Below are 15400 nucleotides of genomic sequence, written 5' to 3'. Positions count from 1 at the left end.
GGAACAATTTTTATAGTGGGGGTGCTGCTGATAGAAACCATGGAAACCATATATTTGGTGTTTGTTATTACTACTTCAAGCCAAGAGGTATGGCAGCACCCCCAGCACTGTTAGTTCCAGCACTACTGAAAATCAGGCTACTTAGTTATATTCCATGTCTACATGGAAAAGCTTTTTCAATATAAACTAAGCTATGAATTTAAACTAATAAACCATTATAAGCTCTCCCCTCCCCCATCATAGACTCTTATTCTGGTACAAGAATACTTTTTTTTTGGTTTAGGTTATGTTGCTTAGGAAGAGGTTTAATGTGGACCAAAAAAGTCACTCTATACCAGAATAAGAACATCCATGGGGGTGAATTATAACTATATTGGCAAAACTTTCCTGTTTAGACAAAGCATGAGGTCCTGATTTAGCAAAGCACTTAATCATTTAAACAACTGTGCTAGCTTCTGTAGGAGTGTATATTCCAAAAGAATTGCTGTTCCTTTTCAAATTTAAAAAGGAAAAAACAAAACCAACCAACCAACCACCATGCAAACAAGTTCTCCCTTCCTTTTGACCCTGGTACTCCAACCCTAAATGGTAAACTAAACATTCATGAAAAGTTAATCACTTGGGAAATTAATACCTTCTTATGTTTCAGTCCATGAAAGCGCCTCCTTTTCACTGACAGGCAAAACTCGGTTGATATGCTAGACACTTTATCTTGAACTACTTATCCTTCAAGCAATCTCCTGTACAGGCAGCAGCTAGAGCAGCCCTGTGAAATACAGTCACGATGCCTAGACACGAAAAGCCAACCACCATTGAGAGTGCTGGTAATTACAAATATAATTATACATCTTATACATGTATTCACTTATTGTATACAGCTCAACATTCTGCAAGATTGCTTGAAACTATTTCCCCCTCATTCTTCCTGGTAGAACTTTACCTTCAAAGTGTAATTCACTATCTGTTTAAAAATGTATTTTACTTGAAAGCACCTTTGCTTTTAGTTTACTTCTTATAAGAGGTCAATTAGTTTTTCCATTAGCACATATATCAAAACAATGCAACAACCACAATTGCTTGACCCACAATTCTATCAACAGATGGGACAGCTGAAGAAAACAAAGAATTTTCGGTGCCTCTTGCAGTTCATACTCAGGCAAAAATCCCAGTTGCTTCAGTATTTAATATGAAATGTAGTACACATTATTAATCATAAAAGCCTTTAGTAGTATTTCCATGTTGTTGCTGCATCATTATGTGTTGGATATTAGAAATGGTTTTTCTAGGACTGTAATTATTTAAAGACTAGATCCTGCAAAGTATTGAGCAGCTTCTGAAGGTGTGACATGTACATTTCTCTCATGGGCAATGCTGCAGTTTTCTAAATGTAGTGGGCATGAAATATTTGATTTTTCTCCTGGAAGAAGGTGTGTCAGGGGTCTTATATCAAATTGCTTTCAACAGGAATTCATCAAGTCTCATTAAGGATCATGGTGATACCACAAAACAAATTTTTAGCAAACTCATGTTGTTCAGAAATAATGCAGTAAATTCTACTTTTATAACCAGCAGTTCAAAGAACTGCTCAGCACTTTGCAGGATAGGGCTCTAAAAGAAGTAATTTGGAGTTATATTCTGAAATCCTCTCTCCTCCTCTCCAAATACCTTCACATACATTTTTTCCAGTCTTTTTTCCCCCTCTTTTATTGATTTATATAATTTTCAGAGTGCTCGTGGGGACTCTAAATTGTTACGCATCAGTGGAATCTAGTTTTAGTATGGGACAAATTCTGATGTCCTCACTCAGGCTTTACTCAATTAGAATTCTTAGTGACTTCTGTGGGTGTTTGTTCATCTTTAATAATGTCTTACTTGGACAAAAATGGACTACAGCAATCACCCATATTTGTAGGAAATGGATACTGCACTAAATTTTAAACCAGCTAGCTAGCTAGTCAGCTGCCAGCATTTTCCCTTTGGGTCTAGATATTGGACTAATAATTCAGTTATGTTAGCATCTGTCAAAAAAAGTGATTCTTACCAGAATTAGTCTCTTTTCTGCACTGGATAACAGGACCATAATTAAACTTTAGGTAGATTTTACATCAGATTTTATTAGTAATATATAATGTTCACTTCACAATTTATATGAAAATCCATTTGGCATAGCGAAATTATCTTGACTCTATTTAGAGATGGGCTCATGCTGCTAAATTTAGGTCTGGATGTGGATTTTAAATACCCAGAGTTAGGTTGTGTTTAGTTCCGGAGCTTCAGTTCAGCTTATTATAAATATATAGGAAGCCTCTGAGAAATGCTCCATGGTTGGATTTCATACTCCCTCAAGGGCTCAGGATGTTTGATTCTGGTGTTTGGGTTCAGGCTCATCTCTAATTTTATTGCTATAAAAAGGTAAATTGTATTATATTATTGCTGGACCAAATGAATTTGGTAACAATCTGTTTCATAGTTATCAGTCATGGTATTTTATCAGTCTGAATGAATTTCTGTCAGAAACAATTTGATATAAATAGGTTTAGCAAAATTCAATATTATTTTTATAATGTTGATGGATACGTTCATTATTTTAAAGTTTTTTAAAATTTTTATCTATTTAAATGTTCACAGTTGCAGGAAATTATGGCGGGGTGTCAGACAAATATTTAGTGACAGCAGATGTTGAGATTCAAGAAGTTAAAGCTTTAAACCACAAATTGTCAACATCACAAGTCTAAATATGAAAAGTATATATCCTTAACTCAACAAAGCATGCCTTTTTTTTAAACTATTCATTCACTAGCCCATAAGCCTAATTCACTAGTCTAGATCACTGGATTTTGACTCTAAGAAGTTCCCAAGCAGCGTTTTTCTTATTTTGCCTATCTGTAAACTTCTATCATCATCATCATCATCATCACCACCGACAGAAATATTTTTTCATTGGTTTGTATGTGTATGGTGAAATAGAAGTTTACCAGGACCTACTGATAAAAATCTAACCTTTCAAAGCTAGGTATAAGACACCTGACCCACCTCTTTCCATGAGCAGCAATGCTTCAGACAAGTCTAATCAGTGATATCACATCCATACAATTTAGAAAAGTGTAGCATTTTCTCAAATGTTTGGCAGATGCATCATATCTGGGGCATTTTCAGGATGGTGCAACACAATCATTTGCTGACATGTTGCATGATGTGAAATGATCAGTAAGAGGTGTGGAAATAGGTGGACTCCTGAACATTGTCTGGTGGACCAAGCAGGGGCATGGGAGTCAGGACTCATATCTTCTATTGCCAGCTTTTTGATCGATTTGGTGCATGGCCCTCACCAAGCCACACAGGGCTCAATTCTGCCATGCTTACCAATTGTGGCCCAGGAACCTCTTAGTGCTAACTGGCAGAGGAGAAAGGAGGGTGCACAGAGTTTAGCAGGGATTCCCTGGGTCAGATATATGCTTAATAATTCACTCGAGGGGGGCGTATGAGGACTCTGCAGCCAGTAATCTGCTTGTCATCATCCATCCATACATTTTGCAGTGATGTATGATTATGTATCAATACTGGAAATTATATTCCTAAATTCAGGCATGTCATCAGAATGGGACATGTCTCAGCCAAGTTCCTTTCAACCTGGAGGTAACAGATGCTTCTCTCTCTGTCTGGTCATCTGTGCATACTGAGCCAAATGTTAATCAAGAGATTGAAATTCCCCCCACCCCCCCAAGAGAGGAAGTTTAAATGAAAAAACAAACACAAGGGGATCCTGGTTATGAATATAGACAACGGGTTGTTGGGGGTATAAGTGGGGTTGCAGAAGTAAACCCTGGATCCTCCACTGAGGAAGCAAGTTAACAATAGCGTGTATCTTATCAATGGCGGTCACAGCAAAGCCTGACTGTAAAACACTGGCAGGACTTGGGTGAGCATTGCTCTATAAGATATGAAAAGATCTAGTTAAATAAGTCTAAGTTCTAGAATGCATGTTATGATTTTATATGTAACCATTTGTTTCCAATACTTCTATTTGCTATCACTTGAATTACTACACTTTGTTAAGCTTTTCTTGGTTTTCACTATAAACATCTCTAAGTGCTGTGTGCCAAGCAGAGCAGTGATGTGAGGTATAACTGGTAAGCCAGGGCGTACTACTTCTTTGGCAGGACAGCAACAGTGAATACTGCAGGCCTCCAGTGGAACAGGAGCTGGACGCTTCAGGGAGATGCTCGGAGGGCTCAGAGTTGGAGTTGCCTATCAGTAACCTGTAGAGAGAGAGTGGGGCTTGTGTAGACCTAGACTTTGTGTTGGCCATGGCCCGTGGAGTCAGGTAGGCTGACTCATGGCAGGCAGAGTGAAGGCTCTCACACTAACGGCAGGTGGTACTGGGTTGCCTCACAGCCCTGAGTACTCCTGGGAAGTGTCACCCAGTGGGATTACTTTAGGCAATACTCAGCATGAGTGCATCTCCTTAATGGAGGAGCCCCAGAAGAAAGGTAATGCAACCCAGGGTCTCACAATCTATCTTTCCTGATCTCTAGAGGATAAGTGCAGCCCCTCCCCTCAGTCCTGGCCAGCCCACTCATCTAATTGATCCAGAGTTCTCTCTTCAGGGCCTGGAAGTGGATGGAGATGACCATGATAATAGTGAGGCATTGGGTGGTAGGATTGGGACCAGGTCTGTTTTATGTACACTAGACTTGGAACTTGTACAGAATCTTTCTTTTCAGTAGCTAGCAGGTCCACCTGTTCTTCTCATTACCAATGCTGTAAATGGGAGAATGGGAATAAGATGAGAAGTCACACTTTGGAAACTGTAAAGGTCAGAGACATACAATTTACTACATTCCCAGTTTTCATAGACAATACTGGGCATTAATATTTTGCTCCTACAGTCTTAGGACAAAGATTGCAATGAGAATGGGAAATGACCCTACATCAATCTGCTCAATTGACAAAGTGTTAACAGAAATAGGAAGGAATACAGATGTAACCTGTTCTAGTTCTCGTCTTACGTGCGTAGTTTAAGGAGTTCTGCAGGCTTCACAGACCCCAAATTCTACTTTACAAATTGTAAAGCACCATAGGCCAGCTCCTCTGCTGGTATAAGTTAGCACAGCTCCACAGAAGTCAAAGGCTTCAATGGAGCTATTCTGAACAACGTTGGCTAGTTCCTCTATTTTTTTTTTTAATTCTTTCTTCCTGACCTGATCAAGAAAAATGTATAAGCTTGCATCCTGCTCTCCACATAGTACCAGGTGTTTTGCAGCAAAACCCTAGATTCTCAGGTAGGGGCCTAATTAAAAACCAAAAAAAACACACAACTCCTAAGCAATGAGTGGTTTTCTGTTCTGGGTATTTATGAGCATGATGCAAGCAAGGCTGTCACACCATCCTTCTGCCTACCCATCTGCTCAGGAGACATGGGCTGGACAGGCAAAACTCACATGCGGATCTGAACTTGTCCCAAATTCAGCAGGAGTGCTCTGAACCGAAACCCTTGTTAGCAGGGCACTGACTTATACTTCACATATATAAACAGGTTTTAATCTCCTAGCCCCCCTGCATGCATTCAAAACAAAGTCAGTATGGCCTGTCTAATGATAGGGCTGAGCATAACCTTGATATTGGCGATGCTATGCAGAACGTTTCATTGTAAAGCAGGCCCAGGAGCCATGAGGATTCTGATGGGTCCACAGGGCTTGGAGAAGGACAAACCCTGTGCTTCCCATGATGGGACAAGATGGGGGAGGGAGGAACTCTGAAGGATTTTTTTTATTGAAGTTTCCTCCCCTCCTCAGCTTGGGTTTTAATGGCAAGGGAGAATAATAAGGGCTTGATTCTGCAGCCCTGCAACAGGCTTATCAACCCTTGAGCTGAAAGGGAGCTTTGCCTGAAATAGGAGTTTTAAGTCTTGCCCTAAACTTAAAGGGCAACAAATGAAGCCGGTGATGTACAAGTACAGAGTAGTAGGAAACTGGAAGCAGCCAGCCAGATTATAGGATATCATACAAGTGCATGACAAGATGCCAACCCTCCCAATTTAGCCAGAACAGTTCCTATTGTTTTGGCAAAACATTTACCACTTCTTCATTCTACCAACAGAAACCAATTGCCACCCTGCGGAGCTGAACAGAGTTGAAAGAATGTGTCCCTCCCTCATTTACTTCCTACATGTTCCTGTTTATAACTTTCAGATGTTGAGGAGGTTGCATGTTGTCAGGGAAAAAATCCTCTTCAGTGAAAGCGTGGTGTAGGGAATGGATAATAATAAGGCACATGACTGACAACTAGGCAGTTGGGGGGGGGGGGGGGGAGAAAGAAAAATCTTACTTTAGTTATCTGAGCCTGGTCATTAAAAACTGAACCTCATTAAATGTATGTAGTGATGACATTTTGGACCTGTATAAACAGTCTATTTAACCAGCACCCCTTAGCACATTTGAAATGTAGCCTGGAAAAAGAAAAAAAAAAAAAAGACAGTGAAGGCAAGTGAGGGTTGCAGAGTTCCTGTATCAGCCTTCTAGAGTTTTGAAGTAATCTCATCAGCTTCACATATAAGGTCACATCAAACTGCTGACAAGCAAAATCTGACAATATACTAAAATGGTAAAGAAAACTGGAACTTCTCAATGTGCATTAAATTTGCAGTATGATCTATAATTAAGTAGAGGTGAGATGTTTGCTTAAAACAGCAAGAAATCTCTTGATTTCTGTAGATTGGATCTTGGCTATTTGAAGGACTTCATCTCTCCCCATATGCTACACTATAGCAGATGCGATGCTTCCACTGACAGTTCCCTGGTTAAATGAGATAGGGTTGCTAGCAGAGCATCCTAGGGGAGGGATAATTGAGCTTAGCATAACTTGGCCCCTTCAGGTCATCATCAAGCTCTAGTGGTTTCCCCAGGGTTGGGTTGCAGGGAGGGTTGTGAGTGGATGGAGTTGTGGTGAGGTATTTAGGATCTCTGGGACTACTTATTTTGAACATTAGTCTATTATTCAAGGGGCAGAGAAGAATGTAAAGAGAATTTCAGATTTTTTTTTAAGCAACTGGATGTAGATCTTCTGAGGTATAGATGACTATCTTTTTGGCATTGGAGAGAGAATTTCACTAGTTTCTAGTGAAAGAGATCCACCTACATCATCAGATCTACTGACCAGGTCCAGATGTAGAAGGGGTACTGGGGCCTCCTGACTACTCCCTCATTGAGGAGTGAGACTCTGCTATGGCTTGTCTCAGTTTCCACCACTTAACGGGGTAACAAGAGTCACTAAAACAGCCTGACAAGGGAGAAGCCAAAAACTCTACCGCAGTACATCTTCCTTTAATAAAACTTTCGGAAAGGAACACTTACACCAGGGTTCTTACCTCAGAGCCCAGATAAAACTTAAAAGTCCTAAAGCAAAATTCTCTAAGTTCTAGAAGCAGCTTCTTGTGTTCTAAGGCCTCAGGATTCCCCAGCTTGTTCATGGTCTTTCTCAGGCTTTCCTTGTCTGGATAGCTGTTGTCTAGTTCAGGGTCTATAGGTGTTCTCCTCCTTTAGAGCTTCCTTTCTCCTCAGAAGCTTTTATCAGCTGAGATCTCCTAAGCATTTTATTTGGCTCCTTACTTAATTAACTGCCTTCTAGCTACATAGGCAATTAACAACACCCAGGTGGAGCAGGGTTGGCTCATTCCCTTCAGAGGAGCCTGTCACAGGTAGGCTGGGCATTTGACTCCAGGTAATTACTTGCAAGTCTGTCTGTACTTCAGTATATTGTCTTAATGATTAAATAATAAAGTCTTATTATTCATTTTTTATTTCACCCTTTATCCTGAAGAATCTTACAGCATTTTCCAAACTACATACAAAACACTTTACCTATTACTGAAATGCATCCTCCTCCAGGGTGAATACAGGCAATTGTTGAACAGTTGCCAGCCAACAGTGTTACACAACTGGACCATATTTTATGGATTAGTTCTGAGGAACATTTGCATGCTGCATCGTTATTTATTAGGATGGTGCTATTGGATTGTAACTCGGTATTGTATGTTGCTGAGTAGACAGTATCAACAGCTACAGTTCAATGATAATTGAAAGTATCAGGAGAGGAGCTGCAGCCAAAGAGCACCAGACTTTGGAACATGTGCCTTTCATGGTAATCAGTGTCAGCAACATTGCTACCGGTTCCAATTTCAATTTCAATTGTTCAATTGAGAACAAGACCGCAGGGAAAGTTTGTCAGTAAGAAAAAATAGACTGAGCTAGAAAACAAAAATTAAATAGGAATGCTTCCCTCTACTCCTCCCATTTCAGCTGCACAACATATCATCAAGTGCAAAAGTCAATGGCAGAATGGATGAGGTAGGAATTTATCAGTACCTACAGTTCTAAATCTCAGGTTTATGAGGGCAGAGTGACATGGGTGAACAAGGCCACTGAATGGCCACCCCACACACAATCTGTCTCTATATCTCATGGAGTGCTCCACTTGTGGCCATCAAAGTGAGAAGTTTCCAGCTTTTCCTCTGAGCAGTCTATTGTCATCTATGAGTCAGGCTTCACTGCAGCATTAACTCAGCCTTTTACTTGGGTGTTGCCCCAACCCTGCATTCCATCCACACACAAATCCCTCTCACTTGAGTTTGGCGGAGCTTTCAGCCCAAGCTAGCTAACCTGACTGGGGCTATAGGCTAAAACTTGACTGAGTCTTTGGTTGGTAACCTCACCACTTTGCATTGAGGATGAAGGCTAAAACACTTGAGTGGTGAAAGTCCTTTAGTGCCTTCCCATGACTCCCTCCATGAACTCAGAAGGACAGAGAAGTTCTCCCACAATTCACTGGGAACGAATCAGAGTGATTCAGCTTACCACCGCACAAAGAACCACTGGAGGCATATCCTGAAGTCCTAGTGACACATCCAGGTGCAGCACCAGTAACTCAGGCTGCGCACACTAGGCTAGGCTAACCTGGATGCTCAGATCCTGGTGCTGGTCACCCAAGATAACTCTGCAGTGAACACATACCCCAAGATGTTTGAAACCCTCTTCAAACCTTCTCATTAACACTGGGTCATTCTAGATGTTGATGCATAGCTCTGCCCTGCTTCTTGGAGCTATTCACAAGTCTGATCGCGTGTAGGCCAATTTGAAAAAGCTGGAAACAAGTGACAGTTATACAGCTAAAAGCATCCCACATACTGATGTTTATGGTCTTGCACCACAGATTATAAATAACGACTTCAGCAAACCAGTGTATCATGAAGCCTTCAGTTTTGATGCAGGGTAATAGTAAAGTGTCTGAGGAATACTTTGCTGCCATTTCTGTAGGCTGTGTCATATAGAAGTGAATTGAAGTTTAGTGCTAAACAGCATTTAGATTTAGTGTCACCATGAAATGTAATTTGTATATGAATGAAATGCTCCCCTAATAATTCAGTAAGATAGGGTTTACCATGAATAATTGTAGCATTGAATTGTGGGCTGCTTAGCCCCTGCTTTTCCTCTTAGAAAACTATTACTGAGTTAATGATCTGAAGTAGCTTTCTAGTAATAATGCTAAGTATATTTCTAACAATTTATTGTTCCTATCTACCAAATGTCCAAATTACCAGTAATGTTGGCCTTTCAGATATGTGACAAAACCAACAAACAAAACCAAAAAGTCAATTATTAATACAGCAACGATCTTAAAATTATTTGTATTTCTACGCATGTGGTCTTCGTCACTCCAGCAGCTGAGAAGGGATCTGTTTCTTTAATATGTATATTTGCTAGTTGCATGATCAGTTTCATGACGCAGCTTTTCTAATGTCAATAAAGTGCAGAGCTACATGAAATGTTTGCGAGAAAGCCACTAGAAACACTTTAGGTTTCTGGCTTTTTTATAAAGTCCAAACTTAGGTCAGGTGTGTCAAAAATCTCACTGGCCTTTCAAGTGAACCTGAACAGATCCTGTAATGTGTGCATGCTCCTGTGGAGCAGAGAAAGTTTTGGTACTAATGTAACAAGTGCCACTTACCAGGCCTACACCCTAGACCTCATATTATTCATACAGTTTACCCATTTTTTTCTGCTTTGCTTAATATGCTTTGTCCACCATGTCAGGTCAGAAGTCTCATAAGTATTTTAAAAATTGGCACCAGTAGCAATGTTGCTGACACTGATAACCATGAAAGGCACATGTTCCAAAGTCTGGTGCACTTTGGCTGCAGCTCCTCTCCTGCTACTTTCAATTATCATTGAACTGTAGCTATTGATACTGTTTGCTCAGCAACATACAATACTGAGTTACAATCCAATAACACCAACCTAATAAATAATGCTTTGTATCAGACCACACTGTGAGCTCTGTAGGTAAGAAATAAAGATAAGAAATTTAACATGTCCGGACCACTCTAGAACTTTTTAATGCAATATATTCTGTATTGCCCTGCCCCCCCCTTTTTAAAAATTACTAGTGATATTTGCATGGACCAGGGTTTTTATCTGTGTGAAGTTCATTTTCCCTGCTGCTTATTCCTGTCTTGTTTATACTTGAGCACGTTTGTTACTTTCTGTGTAACATTTCTGTAAAAAAACAATTTAGTTAAAAAAATGATTTCCCAAAACAAGTCTTAACAGGTTTCATCAGCTGCACATACATCAAGCAGAGCAGTTTAGGTCTTACCTATATGGTGTAAAGGCATTGCAGTAAAATGGCTTAAGCTGGTAACAACTGCACAACACACATACAACTGCTGCCCAAGCATTTTGCAAGCATCATTTATATCAGGGGATGGAAAGCTGGGGATAAGGGTTTTTTTTTTGCTTTTTCTAGCATCTATTTCTGTGAGAGTCTTGTTTTTGCTTCCTACCATGCTTCTTCTGGAAAAACTTCTGATAGAGCTGAAAACTGGCCTGAGACCAATATGAGAGCTCTGCTTGGGATATGGAATGATGAGGTGTTCCAGGTGGAGCTCACCAACATTGTCCACAAGCGGTTGGTCTCCAGCAAGGTGTCACAAAGTTTGGTGAATTGGGTGTAGTGCTAACCAGTGCTGGGACAACATCCAGAGGCTGTTGGACCAATATCATAAAAGAGCATTGTCAGGGCTGCTTGAGTCACTGGCACCTCCATCTTCGGCCCTTCTATGCAGTGCTTGTCTCCATTCAGGCAATCATTCCAGGTTGTTGGTGCTTGCGGGGGGTGAAGGTGAGGCTGATGAAAATTGCCAAGAATCAGGAGCCGAGTGTCCTGGAGTCCAAGGGACAGCTGACAGAGGAGGATGACTGAAATGAAAATGAACTATCACAAGATGAGAGGACATTGACATAACTAACAGTCTTCAGACTGTAAGCTTTTTGGGACAGATACTGTCACTTCCTCTATGTATATACAGTGCCTGAGACAATGGGTACCTAGCCTGTCTGAAGCCTCTAGGTGCTACTATAATAATTATGATGAATAATAATAGACACACTGTGTGTTCTGTTTGATGTCATTGTGCCTTATTGCCTTTTTTATTCGTTTGTGCTTGAGGGAAGAAGAATCCTGGAACTAACAATACCAATACCATCAATGTAGTACTGAGATATTTCTTTAATAGGCATCCATCTTCATTTGGAAATTTATTGACATTCACCATCACCCCATCCAGCTATCATCCCAACATAAAATACAGGTCTCATCCAGAATGGTGCTCCACTCAGGAAACATTCATGAACTGCAAGAAGGCAAGGTTGGTCCTCAGTGCCTGCCTGCTGCACCAGTAAATTATTCTACAGCTGATCCTGGGACGTTGTGCTAAGGGGAGTTATAAGCACCGTGCCCATTAACTGAAAACTCAGGAGCTCTTATCTGTTCCTGAATTCTGCCCGTAACACTTTCCAATCTTCAGCAGCAATGCAACTAATCAGTGGAAGCTGTGTTAAGAACTGTCACTTCTGCTCCAGGGTCGGGTCTATGTTGATGGTGATACTGACTGCATCTGGGAATTCTGAGGTATTAACAAACAACTCTGATATCCTTTAACTCCCAGAATGTTTCACTATGTGAAAATTCTTCTCTTTTATCCCAAGACTACTTATTTTGCTTACGAGCCTTTGGTGAGGGACCTTGTCAAAGGCTTTCTGCAAGTCCAAGTACACCTATGGAACTCATTGCCAGGGGATGTTGTGAAGGGCAGATGGTCAGGGACGCAACCCGATGCTCCGGGTGTCCCTAATCCTCTGAGTTCCAGAAGCTGGAACTGGATGACTAGGGATGGATCATTCAATAATTGCCCAGTTCTGTTCATTCCCTCAGAAGCATCGGGCACTGGTCACTGTCAGAAGACAGGATACTGGGTTACATGGGCCATTAGTCTGACTCAATGTGGCCATTCTTATGTTCTTATCTACTGCAGAGAAGGCCAGAGTGTTTGTGGAATGAAGCACAATAATGTGTAATTCCAGCAGATATAAAATTAACCTGTGATAATTTGTCACTTAAATGTTACCAAAATGGTTTCTGTTGCACAGTAAATTTTTTTTTTAGAGGGTATCTTTAGGACAAATGGATTTACCAGGTTTGCAAGGTCTATTTTTGCAGAAAAATGAGGTCATGGAGGCAGCAACTACCTTTCAATCTAATGCTGTAAATTGTCAGCTTTTGCAAAAAAAACCCAAGATTGTGCAAGGTCTGCACTATGAACTCACTACTCTTGCAGGTGCGTGATCCCCTCTAATCCTCTCTTTGCACTTCCAGGCTAATACAATGCTTTTTGTCACGTCCTTTTCACATATCCACTTCCATTTGGTCCTATGTTTTTTTCTTTGTTTGTTGTTTAAAATCTCTGCTATTTAGCACTTCTATTGCTGGTCACATAGATAATCAAGCATGTAAACATGTTGACTTTCTATTATTTGGATGACTTTCTATTATTTATTAATCAGGATGATGAGTGATCCTATTATTTAGTGGAAGATATTATCTTGTCCGATATGCTGGATTCAGTTTAGCACATTTATTATCTTATGCCACTATATTTAATTAAATTCAATCAATTACCTTCTATTGCATTTAAGTTACTACACTGCATAGGCATTGTTTTTATTTGTACCAGATATAATGTTAATTTCTGCATGATATACTTTTAGCTCCAGTGAATGATTCAGAATATATTCTAACTCCCCAGCTGTTTGCTCATTGTCTGCACTCATCAAAATCTGAAGTAAGGCCAATCCTATATCATTATAATGCTTCCTTGGGAATTTCTCTTTGGCTGGAGGAGCTCAGCAAAGGAATTAGTTGCAAATAAAAGACCATGAGCTTCTGTTGCATGCAACATATCTTTTTAGAGATGTCTGTCTTCGTCATTGCAAGCTCTCAATAGCAATGTAATGATCTTTGTCAAATGTAGATCCAGTTACTGCCAGCAACAGAAGGCATATGTCCAGGCCGAACAAAAGAGCACTTATTTTCACATCCCACTGATGATATTGCACAATTACATTTTTGCATAACCTTAAAAAATTATTATGCAGATGTTGTTCAAATAACAGAAAATACTATTACAAAGAGATGCTTTATGGAGGGAATTTAAATTTTGTGCATATGTCCCTGTTTTAATATGTCTGTCAAATATTGGATAATAATCCTTTCAATGTTAATTCACAGACAGAAACAAGACTCTTTTTTGTTTCTTGTTTACAGCTTTACATATTTTACCATTTTTTGATTTATAATCTCCTATCTCGGCAAAGCTAAGCAGCAATGTCTGATTGTTTGGTTACAGTTTTTCACTGGATAAATTAACTTCTACATCATTGTTTAAGAGGTCACAAGCTGCTTAATATGAGTCTATGACAGAAACTGTGGTGGAGGGGAACCACTACAAGAGTGAGGAAAAGTGAAAAGGCACAGAAGGAAGTGAATAATAATGATAATTTTAGTTTCCTGTTGACTGAAAGGTTGTTTTAGAAAATTTGAGTTGCACAATTTACTATAGGCTTACTGTCCTGACATTACAGGGAGAAAGTTAGGTAGCACATGTCTGAAAATATATGGTAAAAAGAAATGGAATAACAGCTGCATAGTTATATTAATGGACAATATTTCTTAATTTCCTCCTTAATTCTTTCCCACTACATATCAATTTATACATTCCATCGGCATGCCTCAAGCCATCTCCTTCATGCTTCTGGACCTCCAGGCCCAGACAGAGACACCTTGAGAACTTTTCAGGGAGCCGGCTGCAACCTTCTCCTCTTACACCAGTACAAATCTTTCTGAGGGAACATCACTGGTCTCTACACCAGTTGATCAACACCAGGTTGACTCCAGGTCACCAAATAGTTCTTTTCTACAGTTGAACTTTTTTGGAATTAAATACATAGGGTTCCCTACCATCACCACCACTGGTTCAAAGTGCCCCAGGGAGATTATTTGGGATATACTCCTGGTTACTTGTGGCTAGCAGGTACAGGATATCTCCTGCTCTACTCATTAGTAATCATTATTAGAGCGGTGTGAATAATTTGACTCGAATGACAACTTCCATAAAATGAAGGTAGGTTTGTGTGTTCTAGATCTTTCCAGGAATAATAAACCCAGTTCCGAAAACATTTAGGTAACAGGCTTGATAATGTTTGCAGAACCATAGATCCACACCCTCCAACCACATCTCAGTAAACAGAGCAACTCAACCAACCTCCTCTATTCATTACAACCAGTGCCCATAAGTGCCCTTCTCTCATTAAGCCAACCATCAGCTTCCTCCGTCACTGGATTACTGGACTCCAGTAAGACAGTAACACCGCAGCCATGTCCCTCCACTTAAGACCAGGGACCCCACTCTAACCTAAGTATTGTTGTCCTGGGAGTGGAAGGTGGCTAGTATATGGGGTCCTCTCTCTGGAGTCTCCGCTCCCTATCTTGTCTCTGGAGGGCTATGAGGTAGGGCAAATCCCTGTCCAAGAAAGAACAAAATCATTTCTTGCCACTTTGCTTTGGGTTTTGAATTCTAAATCTGAAGCTTCAAGAGAAACTCCTCTCCCCTCTTCTGAAACCCTCTACCCATCAGCTGTGCTGCTACTCCTAAATCTCATTCCCCCTCCACTCAGTTTTACCAGGAAATGGCTCTTTGTTAAAGCCTGCAGGTGATCTTAGAAGATTCCAGAGCACTAGTCACTGCTAGTCTTGCACATTTTTAAAGAAAGTTTGAGAATTGCCTAGGGAGGCAGCCATTTTTTCATTGTCTTTCTGCTCTCTGCCAATCAGGAGGTAGCTGCTAGTTACCTCATCTCTCCATAAGACTTCTACCTTTCACATCCTCCAACTTCTTCCTATTTGAAAAAGTAAATCTCACTTTTTATTACCATCATTCTCAGCTCCAGTGCTCTGGCCAAAGAAAGGGGGCAAGGGGTGCCACATGCCACTGTGTTGTTCATACTTCCCT

The 15400-nt window shown here is 40.4% G+C and overlaps 1 protein-coding gene across 1 annotated transcript in view; it reads left to right on the top strand.

Annotated features, from left to right (window-relative positions):
• Positions 1-761: 761 nt before the first annotated feature.
• The window catches only part of TMC1 (transmembrane channel like 1), a 77847-nt gene continuing 63208 nt past the window's right edge, over positions 762-15400 (top strand). The window contains exon 1 of the mRNA XM_043515470.1: positions 762-824. Coding sequence (XP_043371405.1) covers positions 785-824 — 40 coding nt within the window. The 5' untranslated portion in view covers positions 762-784. The remainder of the gene's footprint in view (positions 825-15400) is intronic.

This window comes from Dermochelys coriacea, chromosome 5 (genome assembly GCF_009764565.3).
Source record: "Dermochelys coriacea isolate rDerCor1 chromosome 5, rDerCor1.pri.v4, whole genome shotgun sequence".
Lineage (NCBI taxonomy): Eukaryota > Metazoa > Chordata > Testudines > Dermochelyidae > Dermochelys > Dermochelys coriacea.
The sequence above is the reverse complement of the archived record's forward strand: the minus strand, read 5'-3'. Positions and strand labels throughout refer to the sequence as shown.